Below are 23,689 nucleotides of genomic sequence, written 5' to 3'. Positions count from 1 at the left end.
AATATAAAGTTAACCGGTTTCTGCCGTAAAAACTATACTGCGTTATTGGACCGAAATATAACAATTTTGTTGTTTCTGATAAGTCTTTTGCATTTTTTGCTCAAAAATGAGTAAATCTGCCAAAGGTTTGATGAATTTAATTGCTTTCTGCTCAAAAACTAGTTGAAACTGTTGAAATAGATGAGTTATTTGGAACTCAGATTATGATTTTCATAGCAGTTTTGGAAAACCTCTTGCAGTCAGTTTTATAAAAACGACCTAGATTGTATAAAAATCTGATCAATTTTGTGAAATTGCATTATTCCCACTTATAATGATGATTTTTTTTGGTGATTTTAATAATTTAAGCTTGCTCCTACAAGCGCAAGTATGTTTGTAAAATAGAAAAAAAAACACTTTTGTGTAATAAGACTAATAACAATTCGAAGAAATTTACTTATTATTATCATTATTGTCTTGAGAAAAATTTTTTGGATTTTATTTTTTCAATCGTATGGAAAGACATGGACAAAAGAGGAGAAAAGAAGGTCTAAATCGATGTAACCAAAAAATTTATTTATGTATAATAGGCAGTTGTTGAGTAATTTTGTGCTCTTTGATGAAGCTTCAGTGATTCTACTAAGTGTGTTGAAATTTCGTTAAAATTTTCCAATTTTTTCGTCATTTTTAATATAGTCTTCAATTTTTTTATTTTCTTCAGAAGCATATCGTTCAGACTTAAGTAAATGCTCAGTACTGGCAGTTTTGGTCACGGGCGTCACCGCCTGTTTCTTCTGCTTCCTCTCCTTGTAGCACAAGTAGCTCCCAAAAGCCACAAACGCGAGACAAACCGCCAACAAGCAATACTTAACAACATCAAACACTTTCAAAGCAACGAAAACGAATTTAATCATTTTAAACAGCGGTCCTTCCAAAACGATCGCTTCCTCGATCCAGAAAATGGGATGTAGGGCCTGAGGCAACGTTTTCATTAAACTAATTTTCTTGACAGGTTGGATCGGCAAATTGAATTGCATTCTCTTTTGTGCTTCTAGTGGAGTTCCCAACAACTGAAACCGGCACCTAAGTGGAAGAGGATTAGCAAATTATTACCTACAGGTTGGATTATCACTCGCACGATGTGTTCGTCGGTGATTGGCTTCAAGCCTCTGACAGTTCTCCTCACTTCTTTGTCCACTCGGAGGAAGTGCGGCAGGGTGGCGTAGATGGGCACCCCCATACAGCGGGTCAAGTCCATCATGCCTTTCGGGAGACAAGTCTTCGGACAGTAACACTTCTCGTCAGGGTTTGAAGACATGTCGCCCAAATCGGCGTAATATTTCTCAGCGGGAACTCCGTGAAAACTCGTCTCTTCGACGAAGACGAGGTGCATATTGCGGCACAAATCGGAAGAATACGTCCAAAAACCCACTTCCTTGTCGATAAACGGGGGGAAAATCCAACCGTCAGTTCCCCTAAATCTGTTACATTTTTTCGTGGACCACACTGTTGACTCCTTTTCGTGATTCACCTCAACTAAACGACCCAATTCGTGCCACTTTTTCATCCCTCTGAAGACTTTATACCGGTTCGGTAACGTGCCATTTCGCTACAAGCGTGTTATTAGGCACGGTTTGAAACAAGTGGGAAAGTACCGGTCCTAGAATCGAAAACTTGTAAACATTTTTCTCAATTTCAATCAATCCCGGAATCTGGGCTTTAAGTTGCGTGCAAACAGCCGTTGCCGAAAAGTCCTGAACTTTGCAGTTAATCGTCATTCCGTCAAACAAAAAGTCCCGAACTTTCGTTGTGATGTAGATATTTTGCGGGTCTTTGAATATTGATTTAATGGCTCGGTCCACGATGGGTAACAAAGGCGGTGAATCTCTTGAAACGGTATTAACAATACCCTGAACAGAGTTAAGTTGGAGCGCTAATCGAGTTGTTTACTCACCACAATCAGGGGATGGAGAACCGTCACGTAATCGTCGGCAGTCAAGCGCCCGGATTTGTCCTGATTGAAAAAATAAGTTTCGTAGGGGGTGTAAGTGAGACTGTCCTCGCCCTCGTTCTCCAAAACGTCGATTTTTTCCTTAAAGGCACTAAAAATTGGGTTATTTTGCGATCAGGGCGAGAAAATTATTACTCGTAACAGTACGGTCCGACTTCTTTAACCACCGGCAGTTCGCCGTTTTGCACTTCAGACGGATTCGTGATGTTGAAAAAATAGACGCGAAAATCCAACGGCATGGGGATTTTCAAGTACACCTTCTTCATTATATTTCTCCGCCTAAGCGCAGTTTGCTGAAATTTAATTCCAATTAATTAATTCGAGTGTTGTAATTAAAACTCGATAAGGGGAAATTACGTTGCATTTTTTTGACAAATTGATTTGTTTACGTATTTTGTGAGTTACTGGAACTTTGTCGAATTATAATTTTTAACGCTAATTAACGGAAGTCATTTTTCTAGTAAATCATACGTACGTCTCGAACCGCAAACTTGACGAAACCTGAGAAGGTAATAAAACCGAAAACCACAACGAAAAGGGTCGCAGCTACCGAACCGGCTAGTATTTTCTTCGACTTGTGCATGGCCACAGTGAGCGGATCAAGTCAGAAAACTATTCATTTTCCGAATCCCATTGCTAACGATAGTTGGGAAAATAACGATGCTTAGTTAAATCAATTATTTAAAAATTGGTTCTGCTAATAAAAGAGTTTATGACAATGACAGTGAGGTGGGTGAAGGTTAAGTCAATCAATACGCCGTCTGTACCATCATTTGATTTAATGAAATAAATTATTTTGAGCTAAGTACAATATTTTCCTTGAACGAGTAAAGTTTCTTGTTTTTGTACAAGTGGTAGCCTCCGTATGCCGTTCCAAGGAGACTTGCGACCAGCGAGATGTATTTCATAACTTCTAAAGCTGTGAGGAAGTAAAAGAAAGTTTTAATCATTCGGAGAAACCATCCGTTCAGAACCACTCCCTAAAATAAAATATAATAAAATTTAATTATTTATTTTTGACTCACCATTTCAACCCATAAAACCGGATGAATTACTTCAGACACGTTTTGCATAATAGTTATTTTCTTGACTGGTTGGACAGGAAAATTGAACTGGAGACGAATCTGGGCCTCCATCGGAAGCGACAGTGTCTAAACCATTAATTGTTTAATTATCTCCACTTAAAAATATCTTACCCCCTCGAGGAGAATTCTCGTGATGTGACTTTCAGTATCAGGATTCAAGCCTTTGACCCCGCGAATCAGACTTTCATCGCTTCGCAAAAAGTGGGGTAAACTGATGTAAATAGGAGCTGTTAGACATTTCGTGACGTCGATTAATCCTTCCGGAAGGCAAGGCTCTTGAAGCGAGCAATTCGTACAAATATTTTGAAAGTCAGAGTAGTATTTATTTACTGCAAAACCGTTACTTGTAGCAGGACCAACGAAATCGGCATGGATATTTCTAAAAAAATATTACGTTGCGAATTTTTTCTAAATAATTCTTACTGGCACAGTGTTGTTGCGTGCATCCAGATCGTCTTCAACCTCCCAGAAAACGGGGGGAAGATCCAACCATCGGTGCCCTTATACTCATTACATTCCTCATTGGACCAGAAATCACTTTTTGTCACGTTATCAACAGCCACCAATTTGCCCAAATTCTCTGACTCTTTTATGCCTCTCAAAACCGTTATACGTGTAGGTAAGGTCCCATTTTGCTACAATTCAGTTAATTTAAACTTGGCAAAATGATAGCAAATCTTACTTGTCCAAGGAGCGCATATTTCAAATAATCTTTACTTTCAAACTGTATTCCGGGAATTTTTGTTCGTATTTGTGTACAAACTGCCATCGCTGTGAAATCCCGAGACGTGCAGTTTATTAACATTCCGTCAAATAGAATATCTCTGACTTTGGCGGTAAGAAAGATGGATTTTTCAGGGAACAGAAATCCAAGTGCGTCGTTTAGAAACTGTAAATAGTGAGGCGTCTTCACTGATACGTAATTGACAAGGCTCTAAAAAACGGTTTGTTTACAGCTTTAGAGGGCTCTAAAGCCTCTTACCACGACAAGGGGGTGAATAATTGTAACGTAATCGTCCTGACTTAAGTTTCCCGATCTCTCCTGATTAAATAAGTAAATGTCGTAAGGGGTGTAGGTGAGGCTGTCCTCGGCCTCGTTGTCCTCCACGTCTATTCTCTCCTTGTAAAGACTAGAATTTTTTCAAACTTTCGTAAAACTTTTCTAATACTGGGGTTTTTATTGACATAATCTCAGACGTCTTTAACGTCCTTGATTGAAATTTATTAGTATTTTATTCTTCAAATTACTCGAAATGCGCAAAATGCGGACTTACATAAGTTAAATATTGACCGAACTTACTCATAGCAGTAAGGTCCGACTTCACTCAAAACAGGGACTCCACCGTTTTCTACTTCGTCAGGGTTTGAAACGTTGAAAAAATTGACACGGAAGTCCAAAGGTATTGGGTATTTTAGGTAAAACTGTCTCACAAAGTTCCTCCGATGCAGAGAAATTTGCTGAATATTTTTTTAATAAAAAAAATTATAAATGTGTGGAACTTACGTCTCTAATTGCATATTCGAAAATTGGTTCGTAAGCAACGAACCCAAAAATGATCGTCACAACAAAGCAACATGCTGATATAATAGTTATCTTCTTGTAAGAAAGCATATTGCACTAACAATAATTCTTGCAGAATTGACAGAAATAAAGAGTCATCTCCGCGATTTGAGAGGGGGAAAGATGTAGAAGGAGATTTATATAAATAAAAGGTTAATTCCATATTTCTGTATTTTCGCGTAACGACTGTTATTATATCGACCTTCATTCTAATTATAATTAAGTTTTGTGAGAGTATAGAAAAGCAGTTTGCAAAAATCGTTTATTACAAGTATTCTCAAAAATACAATAATTGTGCCAAACTACAATATTAAGCATTTTTGGTATTTTCTTTATTCCTCTTGTTCATCGATGGTAGTTCAATGCCACCAGTTTTTCCTTGATTGTGGTTTTTGGATTCCGTCGTCCCATTTTGCACCGGACTAACTTTCTTACTTTTGGACTCTTGATACAGCTTGTAGCCTCCATATAATATTCCTTGGATGGAAAGTCCCAACATTATGTACCGAACAAAAGTCATTAGTTTAAGCAATGTGAACACTGAGGTCACTTTTTTCAAAAGAAACCCTTCAAGTTCGACTCCCTAAAATCGTATTAACGAATTTAAATCAAGTGAAAATAACTCACTTCTTCGATCCATAAAATCGGATGGAGGGCTTCAGGTACCGTTTTCATCATCGCAACTTTGGGAATTGGCATTAGTTGCAAATTGAACTGAATTCGTCTTTGACCCAACATTGGAGTTCCGGTTAAAGGCTCAAAGTAGATTTTTATAATGTGTCTTTCAAGCTCAGGACTGAGACCCTCGACTTGTTGCAATAATTTTTCATCGGCTCTCAGAAAATGGGGCAAAGTGCAGTATAAAGGCACTTTCATGCACTTGGTCAAGTCCATTACGCCCTTAGGTAGGCACTTTTCGGGTGCTGGACAGAAACATTTCTCGGCAGGGTTTGATGACATGTCACCAAGATCGGCAAAGTATTTTCGGACAACGACACCGTGAAACTTCAAATCTTCCACGTACTGAGCTTTGAAACTTCTAAATTGTGGATTAATAAATATTTTCCCTAAATTTTCCTAACCATCACCTGCACAAATCCGACGCCACGGTCCAGATCCCGTCTTCCTTCTCCAAAAACGAGGGAAAAACCCAACCGTCAGTTCCCCGAAAGGCGTTACATTCTGGTTCAGGCCACACATCCAGGTCTGTTTTATTATCAATTGTGACCACACGGCCGATATCAGCTGCGTTTTTAACCCCTCTGTGTATGGTGATACGTGTGGGGATGGAACCATTTCGCTGGAAAAAAATTACTACCATTTGGCCATCCCCCAAAAAAATTACCGAGCCTAGTAGGGAAAAACTGTAAATATTTTTTTCGACTTCCACCATGGCCGGTTGGCCCTTGAATTGTGAACACACAGCATTTGCCGAAAAGTCTTTAACGTTGCAATTTATCAAAATGCCGTCGAAAAGTATCTCGCGCACTTTTGCAGTGAGGTAAATCGAGCTGTTTTCTTTGAAAATGACAGGGAGGGCCTTATTTACCGCTGAGAGGTATTGAGGTTTTTGGGTGGCGACTGCGTTTACAATCCCCTTGAAAATATTCGATTCGAAGTGCTTTATTAAAGAAAAAATTACTTACCACAGTGAGGGGGTGAAGAATTGTAACGTAATCATCTTGTGATAAATCACCCGTCCTCATTTGGTTAAAAAAATAAGTGTCGTAAGGGTTGTAAGTGAGAGTGTCATTGTCTTTGTCGTCTTCGACGTTGATTTTTTCCTTATAGGCACTATTCACAAAAATGGATGTTAATTTCTAGTTTCATTGTTTACGCAATACTGTGATTATGAATGGTGACAGAGATCATTCATAAATGTAATTGGGCGTAATTATAGGCAAAAAATTAAATTATATCCTCATTTCGACAATAATTGGAATTTAAATTACACGGGGCAAAGGTCACTTACTCGTAACAGTACGGACCAATCTGTTTCAGAATGGGTTTTTCGCCTTGTTTTACTTCCTCCGGATTAGAAATGTTAAAAAAATAGACTCGGAAATCTAAAGGAATTGGTAGTTTGATGTAGAAATCGCGCACTTCGTTTCCCGGTTTTAGCTGTCTTTGCTATAATTTTGTATTATTTTTAGTGAAGCAATTACGAAGTTTCTTATTACATACCCATTTGACCATAGACCTTAGACATGGCATGTAAAATATGAAGCCGAGTAATAAGGTATTAACGAGAGTTATTGTGGAGACAATCAAAATTACATGAAACGATTTTAATTTTGTGTTAAAGCAAGTGGTCATTGTTTTAAAATAACTTCACAATACTAAGTTGCAAGCTTACTAAAGTCTGGATCTTTGTACGATTTTGTGAAATAGTGGGGACTGTTTCATAGAGGCAAATGATGATCTAATTAATTATACAGAGAAAAGGACATTAGGAACATTGTCAACTACTACCAGCTAAGTTTATTTATTATTTAAAAATAATCGTCTTCGTGTTTAATCAGGTGAAGGTTGAAGAAATGGAAATTAAGGATTGATTTTTATTTTATGAAATGAGTGGCAATCAGTGAGGATCTTTACACGTATTTAGGCCACTTCTATCTCCAAACGATTTGTCGGAAATAATTCAGGTAAATCGTTCTGAATTAATTCTATTTTTTTCTTTAACAAACATATTGAGTTACGTGGCACGATAAGTCTCCCAAAAATTAACGTATTTTGTGTTGGATTTAATTTTTGTTGTATTTTGTATTTTATTGTTGTCAGTCCAGTGCTATTTTATTACATATAAATTTTAAACTAAATTTAAAAAAAAACGATGTGAGATAAAGGAAAGACGTTTTAATTTCAAATTAAGTGCTTAAAGTAGTTGAGCTAAAAGAAAAATCAATTATTTTAAATTCGAATAAACTCTATACAATTTAATAATTTTCATTTTTTTTAGCAAACTTCATGAATGACTGTTGTGGAGAACACAACAATGTGTATATGCTGTTGTCAAAAAAATTGTTACTAAAATATTTACAATATTTTAGTGCTTTAAAGGACCATTTCTTAGGCTTTTCAAAACGACAGATCTTGCAATATTAAATAGAAAACTGATATTTCTTAAAAAAAAACTGGCAAAAAGCTATTATGAAAAAAATATAAAAAATTACTTGGAAAAAAATATGAATTAATTTTTTAACGTTCGAGAGTAAATCCTGTAGAAGCAACACAAAATATACTTGAGTGAATGCAGTTACATAATTTGTAATCTCCATCCATACATTTTGTAAATATTTAAAATTTGTGTAAGTACTTTTCTTGGGTAAGTTTGTTTAATAATTTGGGGTTATTGTAAAAAAGTAAAAAAAAATATTAGTAATTTATTACATATTTAACACTTAAATCATTAAAAATTTTTACTATAGGCACAATGAAGCACAGGCTATTTTTATATCCGGTGTTCCACAAGGCTCAATTTTGGTACCGCTTTCTTTTTTAATTTACAGCGCAAAAATATTAGAATTCGTAAATTATGTAAACATCCATGCCTTTGCAGATGATATTCAATTATTATATGTTTATTTTCTTCTCAAAATCCCTAAAAGCTTTAATTTAAATGCGAGCAACAGCTCCTCAATTTATATTTTCACAGAAAACACAAAAAAATTTCAAAATAGGTAATATGAAAATTCTAAAACTGAGGTTTTCGTGGGTGATAAGTTGATAAGGAAAGTTTTGATAAGGAATAATAAACAATCAATCTCGAGATAAAGTGTATTTGAAATAAAAGCAGAATTACAAATAATATAATTTATTTTTCTGACTAGCATACCCTGTCAATATAACATTTTTCTAAAGTTAAATAAACTAACCATATCTCATACATAATCACTAAATCACAGACTAAAACAGTTAAAAAATCGTGCACAAATAATTAACTAATCGTTAACTAAACACACCGCTTTAATACAAAAATATATAAAAATAAACTAGCAATCTTCCAACAAGACTAGAACAGAACCTGCCTAAACAAATCATCAGTATTTCTCTATCTCGTTATCAGACATGGCATGGTTGACTTCACCCCCGAGAGTGCTAACCCCATTTTCGGCCGGTTTAACCTTATGTACCGGCGTAATATTCGCTTCCCCTTTTTTGGAAAAGTAGAGATAACCGGCAGCTCCCAACCCCCCCAAACATCCCAGCATAATCAACCATTTCGCGATCTTCACAATCTTCATTATCTTGAAAAGGTCTTTCAACGGTTTCGTAAACGTATTATTCAGCGCCACGCCCTGAAAACCACAACTGTGTAACCCGACTTTGACGATAAACAATTAGTTGTACTTCCTCCACCCAGAACAGTGGCAAAACTGTGTTGGGCAAGTTTGCAAAAATTGGCAATTTTGGATTCGGCTCCAGGGGCATGTTGAACTGGAGGCGTTTCGCGGCTTTGACAGGACCCCCAGTTGTCTGGAAATTAAAATCGCACAAAATTTCATAATTTGGGAAAAAAGTACCGATTCGAACAAAATCTGAATTCCGTGGTCTTTCTTGTTAGGGTTAAGGCCGACGACTCCTTTGACGTAGCTTTCGTCCGATTCGTAGAAATGTGGCAGTGAGACATAGACAGGAACTCCTGCACACTTGAACAGGTCCATCATGCCCTTCTTCAGACAAGTGTCAGGTGTGGGGCAGTAACACTTCTCGTCTGCATTTTTGGACATGTCGCCTAAAGTCGCCGTGTATATTCGTACAGGAATACCGTCGTATTTTGTGTCCCCACTGTAGACGGCAACTAACGAACTTAATTTTTTTTATTAGCAAAAATTATTAAAGTATGTTGGTACCGGCACAAGTCGGGCGCATAGGAGGCAAGACCTTCCTCCTTTGTGAGATAAGGGGGAAATACCGTCCCGTCTGTTCCTTTATATTGGTTACATTCTTTCGTAGGCCACACTTCCATTTCTTTCTTATTGTCATACTCGAGAATCCGTCCCACATCGTGCGATTCCTTGACGCCCCTCAGAACTTTAAATCTCTTCCCGGGAGTTGCATTTTTCTGCAAATTAAACGTTATTACAAAATTGTAATCAACGTCGACGTAATTACAGGCCCTATAAATGAAAACGCCAAATCATTTTCGTCGACATGCCTCAAGTCTGGTGCTTCTTTCAGCTGCGAACAAACGGCCTTTCCGGCGAAATCTTTGACCCCGCATTTAATTACAACACCATCAAACAGGATGTCCATTGCCGAAGCCGTCATAAAAATAGAATCAGGATTGCCGTAAATGGAATTAATGGCTTTGCTAATCAAGGAAATGGCGCCTGGTTTAGTCCGCACCACTGTGTTCACCATCCCCTGGAATTAATTCCATAAAAATTGTTCTTGCAAAATTGGCCACAATACGAGTATTAAAGGATGTGCCATTGTAATCATCTGGCTTCCGTCGAGGCATCCAGGCCCGTTAGTTTTGTAAAACGTGTCCTTGGGATTGTAAAACATGACATCCTCGTCGTCGTTATCGTCAAGGTCAACCTTCTCCTTCCATTCTCTAAGGAAAATAATTAGGGGGTGGAGAACAGGGATTTGTTTTTACTCGAAACAGAACGGTCCCACTTCCTTTAGGACAGGCAAAGCACCCTTCTGGACATCCATCGGATTTGTTACGTTAAACATATAAATTTTAAAGTCTAGAGCGAACGGGACTTTGACGAACATTTGGCGGATTTCGCTCCCCTTGTTCAAATTTATCATCTGCAATTATGTCATTGTTAAAACTTGATGCATCATCTTTGTGTAATATAATAACAATGTGCTCAAGGATGTTCGATGTTGTGGTTTTGTAATAATTTGCATACAAATCAATTGAGAACCGCTTCTCGCATTTCTGGTAAATAAATAATCAGTTGGTAATTTTAGAATTAGCTTTCCTCACTTAAAGTAATATTTAACTTCTTCATTAATTTGTAATTAACAAATTCAAAAATTTTACTAATATTATGTGTTAGTTTGTGACGTGTAAATGCATAATATATCAAAACTGAATAAAAGAAATCAATTTTTATGAAATATTCAATAAAATAAGCTTATTTAATTTTAAAGTTCAGTTAAATATTTCATACAAATCAGATGTAAATATTGAATGAATTCTGAAATTTAATATAGACTGAACCAAAAGTAACGCACAAAATTCGTCGTCAATTTTCAAAAAAATTCTCGAACAGGTCGATTTTATTTTTTAAATGCTTCAGTTTCACACCATCCTGACATTTATAACATCATTTGTTTTTGAGTAATGATGTCATTTTTCATTTTTTTTATTGCCAGTCGATACTTTTATTAGAGGAAAAAAATTATTCAAAAAAAAAGAACAAAAAAATAAATAAATAAAAAGTTATTGAAAGCTTTATAGAAAGAGCGTTTTTTTCTTGTTTTATTTTAGGAGGTGATTGTTTTTGTTTATTTTTTTGTGTTTTGGTTTCATATTAAGTGTTTTTATGCTAATGATTTAAAAAACTTATATAACACAATTATATTATTATTATTATTATTATTATTATTATTATTATTATTATTATTATTATTATTATTATTATTATTATTATTATTATTATTATTATTATTTATATAACACAAAATAAGGCAAGTATTTTTTAAATGCTACAGTTTGACACCATCCTGACATTTATAACGTCATTCGTTTTTAAGTAATGACGTCATTTGTTATTTTTTTTAATTGTCAATTAAAGAAAAAAATAATTCAAAAAAGAAAAAAAACAATTCAAAAAGTTATTGAAAGTTTTATACAAAAAGCTTTTTTTGTTCTTGTTTTATTTTATAAGATGTGATTGTTTTTTGTTTAGGTATCATATTAAGTGTTTTTATGCTAGTCATTAAAAAAACTTATATTTCACAATTGCATTCTATAAAATAAAGCAAATACAAACAGATAAAATCCGTGTTTAATTGTCAATATTTTTTTTATTTTATTAAATAATTTTTTTATTTTAAATTTCATTATTTTTTTTGTTATCTGAGAAATAAAAATGTGTATTATTTAAAACAGTAAACAAAAATGTGGGTTTTCATTTAAAAAAATAAAATTGACCTGTTCAAGGATTATTTTTAAAAGAGACCTTTAACAAAAAATATTAATTTTGTGCGTTATTTTTGGTTCAGTCTGTACATAAAATATCAATTCAAAACTACATCTTTATTTTTTAAATAATATTTTGTAGATTTGGAAAATATTTTTTTTGATTTATTAATTGTACATTTTATTCCGTTAATTATTAAAATCAGTTTATGAAATGCGTAAATGCTTTCATCTTCTTGCAATACATTTTTCAACTGAAATATTCAGGCAAATCCTGGGGGAAATAAGCTTTTGTAAAACACGTATCGACGATGGATCTTCTCACTTTAAACTAAATTTCACGTAGTCCTGGTATTAGCTTGTTTTGAGCAATTTCGCATTTAAAAAATAAATGGTGTTATGAGAAGTAGCGAAAGAAATGGCTCGTAATTTATTAGGGAGTGATCCTTAAAAATGTCCTTTAGATGGAAAATAATGCTGTGAGTGGGACAATTTGTGCTGTGATTCCACCAACTTACACTCTTCACTTTGCCTTTGATCATTTTAGGAAAAGCAATAAATCCGAAAACAATGATAACAACGAGCCCAATCGTGCATCCGATCGCGATTTTGACCGGCAGCCGCATTTCCTTTTTAGTTTTCTTCTTCGTGTAACAATGATAAATGCACTTTAACGAATCAAAAGAGAACTTAAGTAAACGCAACTTAGGAAAAAGTAAAAATAAGAAGTCCTTCCGACGAATCGGTTTCATTCACTAAGCACGCTCTCCATCTGTCTTTGCTATATACAGACAGGTAGTAAAGATGACACTACGCCAATGTAAGACTGTTGGGGTAATACGGGGATAATGATTGGTCGTGAGAGGGGATGACAGCAACCATTTACAAAGCACCAAGTAAATATGAATTGTTCATTATTAACACGTTTAAATGTCCTTATAAATTTACCAAATACTTGCTCAAAGTTCGGCCAGTTTTGTAACTCGTTAATATTAAAGCACCGACACTTCACCCTTTGAGGGCGATTTTTTCTCACGATTATTTATTCACCTCGTGTTGACGTTTATTTCTATGCGATACTTCTCCCAGAATTAATCTTTGCTCTGCACTTTATTGATTTATCCCAACCGTTAATATTTTACAATTCGGTTGAAAAGAATTAATGATTGGTTGATTCCCTTTAGTTTTGTCGAACAAAGAGATGACGTATCCTGTTTTCCATTACCTTAATCACCGGCTTCGTACTGACTGGAGTAAGTAGCAATTTAGCACATGCAAAAGCGGAACTATGATTATTCCTAATAACAATTTTGCAAAATAACCTTACAGACAATCAATACCTTAACTGCCCTTTTGTTCCACTTAATTTTTAATTAAGCTTTCAGCTATGAAAACAAAGTAAATTAGTGGGTCAGTTTACTATCAGTTTAATCTCGTCGTTTGTGTTGAAGCATGACATAATTGTGTTTTCAGAGCACACACCCCATGTCATGTGCGCGAAAATTTGCTCAAATGCGTGCTAAACTACATTTCCAAAATAAAAGTGGACTTCCTTGGCATAAAAATAGTGTTGTGAGTTGGTTAAAAGTGCACACATCGTTTTATAGTCCAATTTAATAATTCCGAAGGCTAAAAATAAAATTTCAGACGCACCTCTACGGCGAATGATGCGAGGCAAGAATCATGTGTTTTGTTTGAAGCAAAGTTGTATAATTTAATTATTATGTAAGTAATTGTCCTGTTTGATGTTTGATGTAATAAAAATTACAAGACAGGTCTGGAAAATCTGGGACGATTCCAATCATTCCAAAGTGTTGTGACTGTGATAGTTACACTTCCACCCAGAAAACAATCTTTTTAGGGATTTGTCGGGGGGCTGTGTCCGTGATTTCACTGGTCTTGTGTGTAGCATTTCTAGTAAATTTTGACAGTTTCATCGTTTCTGAACACTTAATCGATCAGCAGAGAGCCAAAAGTAAGCCTAGCACAGATTATTTTTTATTTAATTTTAGGTGACTTCCATTCATCATAATCATCGCGATCTTGGTTAGTAATAGCAAATATTGATCAAATGTCTTGTAATTCAATATCCACATTACGACGTGGAGCAATTTAAATCAATTAAGCCACGAATGCAAATATAATTAATTTCAGTGTGTTTCTAAAGCACTAAAGACAAGTCCGAATATGTATAACTTGTTACCAATTTGTGTAATTGGATTTGCTTATTAGAAACTTTTGTATTTTGCAGCAGTGCACAGTATACTAGTTGTGATAAGTGTAGTCAACATCATCCACTTCTTCGTTTCGATTTTCATCATTCTCATCGCTCGATCAGTAGGTTCCAATAATTGTATTTTTTTGTAGATTACGTGTAACAGTATTTTGCAGAATATTGGGCATTCACGTAGTATTAAATTCTGGATAATTGTGGATTTGGCCATTGCCACAATTTTTATTTTGTGTGTTTTAATACTTTTATTCACGATGCCCTCACGCAAGTTATTTTTGATTCTAGGAGCCAAGCTGGTAATTATTTCGTGTACGGTAGAAGCAGAAAAATGTGAGCAAAGAATTCACAGCTTTAATTTTAGTGTTTCTCTCATACAGGTCCAGTGTTGCCTATGTTGTGTATAAGTCGGACGAAGCTGGACACTTTTAAATAATAAAGAATCCTGTGATTTGTGTTAATCCGTTCTACTGTAATTAAGTAAGATAACTGTCTAATTAATATTTAATAAGTAATCGTATTTAGGGAGACACACATTGAGAGAATGTTAATATTTAATTACTTTTGTACCCAATTGCCACGAATTGTGTATTTCAATAAAATATAAATACTTTGGATATTGTTTTTTTATCCCGATTGTTTAACAATAATAATTATAAAAGTGTGTATGCTCAGTTAATAAATAAAATATTTAATTCATTTTAACTACGTCTTTGGTCAGAGTTTGATAAGAAATATTTATTCGAATACTTGTGACTCAACACGTTGTTTCCAGTTTGCACTATTTGTAGTTTAATTATAGTCTACTGCTTCTACGAATTCACATACATTTCCTAATTCCGGAGTGCAAAAGAAACAATACACTTGGTTCTTTTTTGGGTTTTACCCATTGCCCCTATTTTAGCTGAAGAGGTTCGTCTTGGGTTTACAGCACACACAAACACAGGTACGTGTCAACTCAACTTATTTTCTTATCAATGGTTTCATTAGTAACTTTGCACTTGATTTTAGTGAGAAGAATTGTGTGTGAAAATGGGACCACCGATTTTACAAGAAAAGTACGTAGTAATAATAATGCGTTAGAAATTTTGATTGATTTGTTTCATCAGTACCAACCCTAATTCTGCTAAAGTTCATGCTTTGCCACGTTCGCTTGACTACCATTCCTTCAGTCCCAGAAAGAAATTCATTTTTAATGCCAGTGTACGATTAATTCTTATATTAGCAATGATTGTTGTTTTTTCTGCCGTGACAATATCTGTACAGCCACCTTTTGGTAAGTTTATGCTCAAGAATCGTCAAAAACAGTAATGTTGCTAGATTTTATACTTTCTACGAAAAAAATATTGGTATTATGTATTTATTTCTAGGTTTGAAACTTATATATCTGCATCTTATTGGTTTGTTTGTCCTTCAATTTTTTACGACAGTTTATTTCTTTTACAAAGGCTGGAAAAATGGACTCCCAGTACATTTATGTAAAATATGGTTTACCATAGAGATCGTTTATTTGGTGCTTATTATTGTGGCAATGGCAGTACTGTTTTCTACGATTTCTTCACCTAACATCTGGTTTATTATACTCGAGATCAAAATCATTTTTATACTGGGTAGACCAAAACAAATTAAACTATACGTGTTTTCATAATACTATATTTTCAGGAGTAACTTGCTACTACAATGTGAGAAAATTACAACAGTTACAAAAGAGTCCTTACGAAGTCCAGCCCAATTAATTAATGTAATAACTAACTCTGTACTTCTCGTAAACATAAAAGTTTAATTTGGTATATTTTTTCGAAGTTATCGATATTTAAAAAAAACGTAATATTTTTTTAATTCATATTTTATCAAAGTGAGATAAAAGCTACAAGTTCACACTTGGGTGGCTGAATATATTTTATTCACAAAGTTTATGAAAGAGCTAAAATAAGGGACACCACTGAAAAGCTCTTTTAAGCTTTATTAAGCAGTTGTGATATAGGATTTATGAATTACAATTTTTGTAATAAAAATTATTATGTATTTAGATGCAATTTTTTCATACACCTGTGTTGTGTGTGTTATTGTTAAATGTACACCAGTAAAATATAATATATACATCAACAAGTCATAAGTATTTTTGTCCTCCTACATGTTATCCACCAATCCAGCGGACTTTTGCGGCTTTTTTGCAATCTTTCGGAAACTGAATTCCATGTACGTAAATAATGAGTTAAAAGTGAGCTTTCTTACATATTATTATTTATCTTTGACTAAAGTTGATTACAGTAACAGTAAAAATTTTCTTGTTATTCACCTGTACTGAATGACTGCTACAAAAATTTGACACTGTTATGTTATCATAAATTTTTAACCAATACTATCAAGCTCAAAACACTCTTTAAGATAGTTGTAAAGATGTGTGGACCTAGGACGTATTTTAAAGGAGTTAGGCAAACAAAATACACAGTTGTTTAAATGCTTTATTAGCTTGTTAATTTATGTATAAATAAATAATTACGATAGAATGATAAATAAATTATCTTAAATTAAGTAATGGTGGTGGACAGCGACAGGTGCTACGTGGTGGTAAGTGGTGTAGATAACTGGTACAGGATCATGGTAGGTGTGTACAACAGGAGCACTATGGACGTGGTGGACCACATGGTGTCTGGATGAACCAAAATGTAAATGCAAACCACGTCTATTTCTTATTAAAACTGAGCGATTCCCACCGACCATTAGCACCAGAAAAAAAAGAAAAATCTAAAAATATTCTAAAAATAATGTTTCAAAAATAAGACACTCACTTTTAGGTTCATGGTGGCCACTTTATAGTCCAATGGATTAAACAAAACTGGTCCATTCTCATATCAAACTCCTTAAATACGCCAACTGGATATACTTGAACTCGATTCGAAATAATAAAATGATGGGTGTGATTATCGATTTAAAGTACGGTCTTAAGAAAGTCTAAACTTAACCCAAGGTTCCCTAAAAATAGTTGAAGTCATGCTTAACATATAATCAATATTTCGGCAAAGACGCAACATTTTTGCACAACATTGTTGACCGTTGTAGTCATTAGACTTAGCCATAATATTTACTATTTGATTATTGTTTGGAACAACTTTCCAAGGTCTTCGTCATCATCCGTAACCCGAGTCAATCCTCAACGTACGTCCGCAGGTATAACAAACTTTCACACAATGGTTCTTGATCAAAATAACAGTATTCCCCAGTAGTGCGTCTAAAAACCTCGCGAAAATTACCTTCCACGTCTGCAATAACTTTGTGATTGAAAAACTGTGATATTGTGTTTTTGTACGTGAGTATGTTTGTTATTTTAATTGATTCATATAATTACAAACTCGTTTGTTTGTATGCATTATTGCAAAATATTCAATCAACATATCCGCAATATGGCTGCGCGCCGAGAAATTTCTCTTCTCGTAAAACCTTGGATTTTTCTTGCAGAAAATGGCTCCTGAAATTTCCAACTGTTGTGGCTTTAGCTTAAAACATGGGACCATCATTATTGGCGTCGTGCAAAGTATTATTTCCTTCATGTTCTTGGTTTTATCAGCCGCCTACGCTGAACATCCACACGAACTGTTGGAAATGTCTGATCCCGGAATCGTGCCGGAAATAAGCGGTGAGATTTTTACTTAAAACAACTCTCTCTGGACATTTTTTTCAGTTTTGCGCTGTCTTTTGATCATCATTGCTGTTGCGAGCGCAGTTCAGTGCATTCTCTCGATTTCAATCATTTTCGCAGCTGAGACAGTAAGTAAACTAATAGCAAGTCAAAGGTTGCAATTTTTATTTTAGAATCGGCCAGTTTTGTTGGTTCCTTGGCTGATATTTAATCCGGTGGCAGTAGTCGTGTACATAATTTCCATTCTGGTGGCTATTATTCATCATTCGGGAGATAACGCGACCTTTTTTATTATTGGCCACTTAATTATCGGAGCCATTGTTTCGCGTAAGTCACTAATGTAAATTTCCCAGTGTTGTTAATTTTTTTTTCAGTGATTGCTCTTTACAACATTATTGCAGTGCACAGTTTCTACAAACACCTCAAGAGTTTGAACTTTTAAACATTCTATATTAACCACAGTATTATCTTGACACTAGTTTTAGATTTTATTCGACAAATTACTTTAAAATAAGCAAGTTATTGTTTCACTAAAGTAGTTGTAATAAAGACATTTATTTAGTTATTAGTTGATATGATTATCACGAATTTTTCTCAATTTTTCTCTTTCTCTAAATGCTACTACTATGCCGTGAATCACAAGTACTAAAACAAAAGTGTTTTACGAATTTTTCTCACAATCTATGACTTACAGCTAAGGAAAACTCCAACTGCAAACATACTGTAGCCCATAATACAAGTTCCTTTGGTTGAGAATTGATACAAACCTAGCACCACTAGGACAAATGTGATAATAGTAGTAAAACAACTTTCGAGTATATAAATTAATATATAAAAACCATTTTTCTGAAAATAAATCTCCGACAATATTCACTTTAATACTTACAACTTACATGTAAAACTCCAATAAAAAATACAATTGAAAACGTCAGAGGTATGATCATGTAAAGTGATAATGCCATTACCGCATATTTCTCAACTGGAAAATTTTAACCATTGTACTTAGCTAGTAACGGTTTGATTGTTCTTACACTGAGGGTGATGAGAAGAGAATTTCATGTCTTCGCTAATCTTTTTCTTCTCGATAAATAAGGACAGATAAGACGGTACTAAGAAAACAATTAGAAAAGTAACCTATTCCAAATTTTTAATGCAATTTCCCAAATACACAAAACACTTACAAATTGGAAAGCTGCAAATTTACAACAATTTTCCGTTGTGTGCTTAAATAGTAACATGGTGATTTGACAAAAAACGATTTTCGATTTTGACAGTAACGTCTTGGCTTCAGTCATGCTGACATTTTTAGTTTTCATGATTGTCGGTCATTGTCAATTTTTTTCTTTCCTGGTGAGCCAACATAAGGCCATGCGTTAAAATGACTAAAAGGAATTTATTCTACGTAATAGGGAGGATATTTTCTTACTTACACTGGACTACAATTCCAAAAATAATAAGGTAGAAGGCAATTGCGATAGATGCTTTGAAGACAATTAAACAAATCCCCAGCGCGCAAATTATTATTGCAGCGAAATAAGTTACAAAACACTCAAACATATAAATTAGCAATATAGTTCGATTTTTCTGAAATTGATAGTTTGGAGAAACACTAGCTAATTATGACTGTATTACATGTAAGAGTCCTACAAAGAATATAAGGGAAAATGTCAGAGGGAAAACCATGAAAAGTGAAGACGCCATAAGACCATATTTTTCAACTGAAATTCTTGTTTAATTTTGTGTTTTTTGAGGTTTTGTACTTACGTTTAGAAGCTAAGATTATTGATTCATCAACATCCTGCTCAATTTGCAGGAATAAAGAAGAGTAAGACGGTACAAGCATCACAAGTAGAAAAAAGACCTATTTAAAATCGTAAAGTTTAACTCATTTCAATAAAATGAAACTTACGAATTGTATGCCTGCTACTTTACAGCAATTTTCAGTAGTTTGTTGACGAAAAAACTTCATAATTTTGACAAATGTAGTTACCTTGGAACTAAAGTAATACATGTAGAAAAAAATGGTTTATTTTTTATAAACTATGTTACATTACATTAATTAACTACATTAATTTTCAGTCTCAAATTCATATGTAAAAATTAAACGTAAACTAAAGTTTTAACTATCACAAACATATGGATCTTCTTGGTTGCTTCCTGAATTCACACTACTTCTGTTATCACAGTTTTGCAAAAAAACGTCTCTTGCCCCATAAGCTAACAAAATACCATGAGCCAGGAATACTAAAAACAACTTATTATAGAATAATAAAATAATTCAAACTCACTTTCAAGAACAATTCCCAACACTATTAAGCTGTAAGCGATGTATTGTGTCCCTTTTACGGCTAAAAATATTCCCGATGCAATAACAACGATTAGGATAACAAAGCAGTTAATCAAACTTTCAATGATAAAGATTTTCAAGATAACAGGATTTTTCTAAAATGAACAAGGTCTGTAAGTAAATCGATTACTGCACTTCGGTACTTACATTGAACAGTCCAAAAAGAAACACAGTAGAAAATGTGAAAGGAACTATCATGTAAAGCGATGACGCTAGAACGATGTATTTTTCATCTAAAATAAGAAAAATTCTTATGTTGTCAATATTTTACAATGTGCTTACATTTTGAAATAATTTCCCTTGTTTCGTCAACACTGTAGTCAATATCTAGCAAAGTGGACAAATAAGATACTCCCAGGAATATGAATAAAAAAACAACCTAATTCTAATTATGAGTTTTTATTTTTATATAACTAATGAACTTACAAACTGGACAATGGCGGTTCCATAACACCATGAAGTAACATGTTTGAAGAATGAAGAGTACCAGAGCAACATTTCGTGTAAAATATTTGCAGTTTTTATGGAAATAAGTTAGATTGCTTACAGAATTTCATGTAGTGACGAATTTTGTGACTTTTAATCAAGATTGATGATAAAGATTATCGTTTATTGTTCAATCCGGACAATGATAAGATATTGGAGATACATATTTTAAGAATAATCATCGATTTAGTCACTCTTTAAATTTGTTCGGTTTTAGGTAGAGTTACATTATACTTGGATTATGTCGTTTTAAATCAATCTTTTCACTATAGGTTTGGTTGTGCTCCAATACAAACCTGCTGTCTTTACGAATGATTTATCTGCAGAAATCTTTAGTTTAGATAAAAATTCCAACGATAAGAGCGAAAATAAGATAATGGTCAAGTGGCTGAATAACGTCCATTACAACCGGAGATTACTACAAAACATTTTTTCAATAAACTCTTGATTTAGAAACTAACTAAAACCGGGTATCAATAGATAATAGTTAGATATTTTTTCATAATAATGCCACAGAAAAATAAACTCCAAACACAACAAGCTATTGATTGAAAAAACGCTGACACTTGTTTCGTCAGTCAAATTGGCACCGCCAGTATTTGGGATTTTGCCTGACTTGTTTGGTGTTTAATTCCAAAAATTTTCATTAATTTAACACAAATATTGCATAATTTTTCGTAATTGTTTTGTGTGGGTAATCACATTATTTTGCAAATTCACCTTGTACATTGTTCTAGATAACGTTTCTGCAGATTTATATTTTTAGACTTTTTCGTACACCTGATAAATGTTTTGAAGTACCGATGGCACTTGAAAATCATGATGATTATTTTGAATTCGTCGAAAATTTCTGTGTTAAAGGAAGAGAAGGAAAAATATAAACGTAGAGATAAAAAATATAATTTTTATTATACAAAATGAGATTACTTTCGTGGAGTTGCTACAATATATTTTACGGAAGCTTTAAAGCCAATCACCTTATAAACATTTAAGTCTTACTGGGTACTCAATTTTTTCAAAACAAAAATTAGTATCCACAATTGTATAACTTTTTAAACTTTAATCACAAATTCTTCAACGACTTGTTTAGGAACGGAAATATCTTCAGCTTTGGGCTGCCGGTTCCGTTGATAGTTGTTCATGAAAACAATGTTCTCCATGTAAAATGCTAGAATATTAAATCAAATTATTTTTTACTTTTATTTTTGCTTGATCCAATTACCTTCAATTACGAGAGTGTAAACCAGTACAACTAAACCATCGCCGACATTCAGAGGTACAGTGATATACAATTGCATAACAAAATTTAGCAGAAAGATGTAAGAAGCTTGCACTACCTTAGCCTTGATCCAAATACTAATCCATCTGTATTTATTCTGTAATTATGGTTTAAAAAATATGTGAAAATTTAATAATCAATTAAACTCACTTTTTTTACTCCGATTATTAGAGAAATTGCAAAGGGGAAAAATAAGCAGTTTAGTGCAACTTCAACAAATATCAACCTGCTGACATCTAAAAATTTTATTCTAAAATGTGTTTTTTTAATTTATACGAAAACTTACGTATTGCCTCGATTCCGTCATAATAGTAGGAAACGCTAATAGCGAAACCGATCAATGCTGCTGTTAGTAACACTGTTAACACCTGTAGTTAAAATTTATTTTTTTGTAATTACAATTAATTCAACTTGTCTTACCAAATTGAATATAGATACCCTAAAGGCACTAGTCTTTGATGTTTCATCAACTTTGAAAATCTTAAACAACATATTGTTAAGACGTTACATTCCCAATTAATTATTGGCGATGAGAACCAGTTTCAAAATATAATCTCATTGACGCAAATTGACGCCTATCTTATCTTAAACATCGCTAAATTGAGCATCTTTACGCATTTCCAATAAGTCGTTGTGACCTTAAATGTAGATAAAATTGTATTTTCCATCGGGATTTGCTGTAAAAACGCACTCGCAAAGGCGTATCAACAATAAATTTCGAGATTAAAGTCAATAAATACAATGGCCCGATTATCAGATTAAACTTAACGATTCTTGAATAAAAACTACCCCAAGACATTTTTTGTAAAAATATATATTTACGTATAACGTATTTACACTAAATAACTTCACATGAGACTTAGATGAATATTCACAGACGTTTTACCATCCCTTTCCGAGGGCAATTCCGTGCCCTCCGGTCAAGAGAGCTCCAGAGCCCAACCCAACTCCATGTCCCAATCCGGAACCGTATCCTATGGCACTCGCATAACCGGCTCCGAGTCCGTATCCGGACCCGAGTCCAATCCCGGACCCGAGCCCGACTCCGGACCCGTATCCAATTCCGGACCCAAGTCCTACACCGGACCCGTATCCAATACCGGAGCCAAGTCCGATTCCGGAGCTGACTGCGACGGGTTGGGCAACTGGCACGGCAACGGGCGTCGGTATCCTAACGGGAACAGGCTGGGGAATAGTCACGGGAACGGGTTGCGGAACGGCAATTGGGACCGGCTGTGGAACCGAAACTGGCACTGGCACGGGCTGTGGTACCGGAACGGGACGGGGAACCTCAACGGGATAGGTGCGGGTTACCGTCACCGGTACTGGCCTGGGAACTGCGACGGGAACGGGGCGTGGTACCGGCACGGCAACGGGCTGGGGGACCGGGACGGGAACGGGGCGGTTAACGGTCACGGGGACGGGCTGTGGCACCGGGATGGGCACCGCGCGGTTGATGGTGCTGACGGTGTTGATGCCACCACTGACGACGCCCACGCCGCCCCCAAGGCCAAGGGAACCGCCCCCAAGGCCCCCAAGGCCGATGGAACCGCCGCTAAGGCCGCCAAGGCCCCCGTAGCCGTATCCTCCGGATAGGGCCAAGCCCCCGGAGCCGATGTGGCCGAGTCCGGATCCGTAGCTAAGCCCGGAGCCGTATCCAATCCCGCCATGTCCCAATCCTCCGTACCCTAATCCCAAAACGCCCCTTTTGTCTTTTTTCACATCTCCACAAGAGATGGTACCGACAATGGTGAGTACCAGGGTACAAATCTGGAAATTAAAAAATAGAGGGTTGTCAAATTTAAGAAATGTCTTACTTGGAATGCCCTCATTGTAATCTCGTGTCTCAAGTGAATGTGCCGAAGGTTTACCGATTTTGACTTTTATACAGATGTGGAGGTTTGCCCCCCTTTGTCTGAGGCAGGGACTCCAGATTATGAGATGTATCTTAGGATTTTAACTT

The 23,689-nt window shown here is 34.9% G+C and overlaps 5 protein-coding genes and 1 non-coding gene across 11 annotated transcripts; 2 read left to right on the top strand and 4 right to left on the bottom strand.

Moving 5' to 3' along the window:
- Positions 1–534: 534 nt before the first annotated feature.
- On the bottom strand, positions 535–7,012 carry LOC100142034 (uncharacterized). The gene is made up of 12 exons (XM_064358898.1): positions 6,821–7,012; positions 6,609–6,766; positions 6,283–6,430; positions 5,725–6,233; positions 5,264–5,675; positions 4,950–5,219; positions 2,466–2,594; positions 2,126–2,283; positions 1,934–2,081; positions 1,635–1,889; positions 1,097–1,588; positions 535–1,049 (listed from the first exon to the last, which is right to left on the bottom strand). Exons 1-12 carry the CDS (start codon positions 6,950–6,952, stop codon positions 639–641), a joined length of 3,222 nt encoding a protein of 1,073 aa, XP_064214968.1. The 5' UTR covers positions 6,953–7,012; the 3' UTR covers positions 535–638.
- Positions 2,753–4,724, bottom strand: LOC100141821 (sensory neuron membrane protein 1-like). The gene is made up of 8 exons (XM_015978849.2): positions 4,580–4,724; positions 4,376–4,533; positions 4,058–4,205; positions 3,758–4,009; positions 3,499–3,710; positions 3,187–3,454; positions 3,016–3,141; positions 2,753–2,970 (listed from the first exon to the last, which is right to left on the bottom strand). The coding sequence occupies exons 1-8, from the start codon at positions 4,685–4,687 to the stop codon at positions 2,782–2,784; spliced, it is 1,461 nt and encodes a 486-aa protein (XP_015834335.2). The 5' UTR covers positions 4,688–4,724; the 3' UTR covers positions 2,753–2,781.
- A 1,425-nt stretch (positions 7,013–8,437) lies between the features above and the next one.
- On the bottom strand, positions 8,438–12,583 carry LOC100142232 (sensory neuron membrane protein 1). The gene is made up of 8 exons (XM_001816384.4): positions 12,263–12,583; positions 10,245–10,402; positions 10,055–10,199; positions 9,755–10,006; positions 9,493–9,704; positions 9,163–9,448; positions 8,990–9,115; positions 8,438–8,937 (listed from the first exon to the last, which is right to left on the bottom strand). Exons 1-8 carry the CDS (start codon positions 12,494–12,496, stop codon positions 8,680–8,682), a joined length of 1,671 nt encoding a protein of 556 aa, XP_001816436.3. The 5' UTR covers positions 12,497–12,583; the 3' UTR covers positions 8,438–8,679.
- Positions 12,584–13,034: 451 nt separating this feature from the next.
- On the top strand, positions 13,035–14,589 carry LOC103312717 (uncharacterized). 3 transcript variants are annotated; one of them, XR_010335389.1, is made up of 6 exons: positions 13,035–13,469; positions 13,520–13,719; positions 13,996–14,081; positions 14,136–14,286; positions 14,339–14,446; positions 14,500–14,589. It is a non-coding gene; the product is annotated as an uncharacterized LOC103312717 (transcript). The 3 variants fall into 3 exon arrangements; XR_010335388.1 differs by having other exon boundaries at positions 14,339–14,454; XR_010335387.1 differs by having other exon boundaries at positions 13,037–13,469; positions 14,339–14,589.
- A 2,844-nt stretch (positions 14,590–17,433) lies between these two features.
- Positions 17,434–23,685, bottom strand: LOC103312714 (tetra-peptide repeat homeobox protein 1). 4 transcript variants are annotated; one of them, XM_008194093.3, is made up of 18 exons: positions 23,544–23,685; positions 22,147–23,496; positions 22,013–22,094; positions 21,877–21,962; positions 21,670–21,823; positions 20,388–21,615; positions 20,244–20,340; positions 20,109–20,194; positions 19,903–20,056; positions 19,524–19,858; positions 19,379–19,475; positions 19,247–19,332; positions 19,045–19,198; positions 18,796–18,996; positions 18,646–18,748; positions 18,508–18,593; positions 18,307–18,460; positions 17,434–18,259 (listed from the first exon to the last, which is right to left on the bottom strand). In XM_008194093.3, the coding sequence occupies exons 1-2, from the start codon at positions 23,556–23,558 to the stop codon at positions 22,609–22,611; spliced, it is 903 nt and encodes a 300-aa protein (XP_008192315.2). In that variant the 5' UTR covers positions 23,559–23,685; the 3' UTR covers positions 17,434–18,259; positions 18,307–18,460; positions 18,508–18,593; positions 18,646–18,748; positions 18,796–18,996; positions 19,045–19,198; positions 19,247–19,332; positions 19,379–19,475; positions 19,524–19,858; positions 19,903–20,056; positions 20,109–20,194; positions 20,244–20,340; positions 20,388–21,615; positions 21,670–21,823; positions 21,877–21,962; positions 22,013–22,094; positions 22,147–22,608. The 4 variants fall into 4 exon arrangements, with proteins under 4 accessions (XP_008192315.2, XP_064214906.1, XP_015834961.2 ...); XM_064358836.1 differs by having other exon boundaries at positions 18,646–18,723; XM_015979475.2 differs by having other exon boundaries at positions 20,244–20,288.
- On the top strand, positions 17,437–18,179 carry LOC664274 (uncharacterized protein). Its single transcript, XM_008194095.3, has 4 exons — positions 17,437–17,611; positions 17,657–17,742; positions 17,788–17,941; positions 17,989–18,179. Exons 1-4 carry the CDS (start codon positions 17,437–17,439, stop codon positions 18,054–18,056), a joined length of 483 nt encoding a protein of 160 aa, XP_008192317.1. The 3' UTR covers positions 18,057–18,179.
- Positions 23,686–23,689: the final 4 nt, after the last annotated feature.

The sequence above is a fragment of the Tribolium castaneum genome, chromosome 9 (genome assembly GCF_031307605.1).
Source record: "Tribolium castaneum strain GA2 chromosome 9, icTriCast1.1, whole genome shotgun sequence".
In the NCBI taxonomy this organism is placed as follows: Eukaryota; Metazoa; Arthropoda; class Insecta; order Coleoptera; family Tenebrionidae; genus Tribolium; species Tribolium castaneum.
Note: the sequence above shows the minus strand (reverse complement) of the source record. Positions and strands in the feature narration are given on the sequence as shown.

Coding starts and splice junctions, on each gene's coding strand:
- LOC100141821 (XM_015978849.2), bottom strand. CDS start 4,687: ATGCTTTCTTACAAGAAGATAACTATTATATCAGCATGTTGCTTTGTT. Junction 4,206..4,375: donor GTCGGACCTTACTGCTATGA/GTAAGTTCGGTC, acceptor AAAAAATTCTAG/TCTTTACAAGGAGAGAATAG. Junction 2,971..3,015: donor CGGTTTTATGGGTTGAAATG/GTGAGTCAAAAA, acceptor ATTTTATTTTAG/GGAGTGGTTCTGAACGGATG.
- LOC100142034 (XM_064358898.1), bottom strand. CDS start 6,952: ATGACCACTTGCTTTAACACAAAATTAAAATCGTTTCATGTAATTTTG. Junction 6,431..6,608: donor ATTGGTCCGTACTGTTACGA/GTAAGTGACCTT, acceptor TTTTGTGAATAG/TGCCTATAAGGAAAAAATCA. Junction 6,234..6,282: donor TTCTTCACCCCCTCACTGTG/GTAAGTAATTTT, acceptor AATATTTTCAAG/GGGATTGTAAACGCAGTCGC.
- LOC100142232 (XM_001816384.4), bottom strand. CDS start 12,496: ATGAAACCGATTCGTCGGAAGGACTTCTTATTTTTACTTTTTCCTAAG. Junction 10,200..10,244: donor GTGGGACCGTTCTGTTTCGA/GTAAAAACAAAT, acceptor TATTTTCCTTAG/AGAATGGAAGGAGAAGGTTG. Junction 9,116..9,162: donor TTCAGATTTTGTTCGAATCG/GTACTTTTTTCC, acceptor TTTAATTTCCAG/ACAACTGGGGGTCCTGTCAA.
- LOC664274 (XM_008194095.3), top strand. CDS start 17,437: ATGGCTCCTGAAATTTCCAACTGTTGTGGCTTTAGCTTAAAACATGGG. Junction 17,743..17,787: donor TCATTTTCGCAGCTGAGACA/GTAAGTAAACTA, acceptor TTTTTATTTTAG/AATCGGCCAGTTTTGTTGGT. Junction 17,942..17,988: donor TATCGGAGCCATTGTTTCGC/GTAAGTCACTAA, acceptor TTTTTTTTTCAG/TGATTGCTCTTTACAACATT.